A 233-nucleotide genomic window follows, 5' to 3' on the forward strand; every position below is an offset into this window, starting at 1 on the left:
TATTTAAAGGACTCTTAACGGAAATCAGCGACCCTGACAGCTTCTTCAAGGATCTCTTGAACTCCATCCCCTGAGCCTCCTGCACAGATCAGCAGCATGTTACGGTCTACAGTAGTTCTCCTCCCACCCTTTGTGTCCCTCCTCATGCAGTCTTTCCTTCCCCTCAGGAGCACTGCAGGTTGTTTTTTTTTTTTTGGTTTTTTTTGGGGGGGGGGGGGGGGTTTTTTTTTTTT

The 233-nt window shown here is 47.6% G+C and overlaps 1 protein-coding gene and 1 long non-coding RNA gene across 2 annotated transcripts in view; one reads left to right on the plus strand and one right to left on the minus strand.

Moving 5' to 3' along the window:
* The window catches only part of UBR4 (ubiquitin protein ligase E3 component n-recognin 4), a 107808-nt gene extending 107590 nt beyond the window's left edge, over nucleotides 1–218 (plus strand). The window contains exon 108 of the mRNA XM_019511921.1: nucleotides 10–218. Coding sequence (XP_019367466.1) covers nucleotides 10–74 — 65 coding nt within the window. The 3' untranslated portion in view covers nucleotides 75–218. The remainder of the gene's footprint in view (nucleotides 1–9) is intronic.
* The window catches only part of LOC109293816, a 20567-nt gene that overhangs the window by 15801 nt on the left and 4533 nt on the right, over nucleotides 1–233 (minus strand). The gene's annotated exons all lie outside the window — the stretch shown is intronic.

This window comes from Gavialis gangeticus, unplaced genomic scaffold (assembly GCF_001723915.1).
Source record: "Gavialis gangeticus isolate Ggan-Ray unplaced genomic scaffold, GavGan_comp1, whole genome shotgun sequence".
NCBI classification, from domain to species: Eukaryota; Metazoa; Chordata; order Crocodylia; family Gavialidae; genus Gavialis; species Gavialis gangeticus.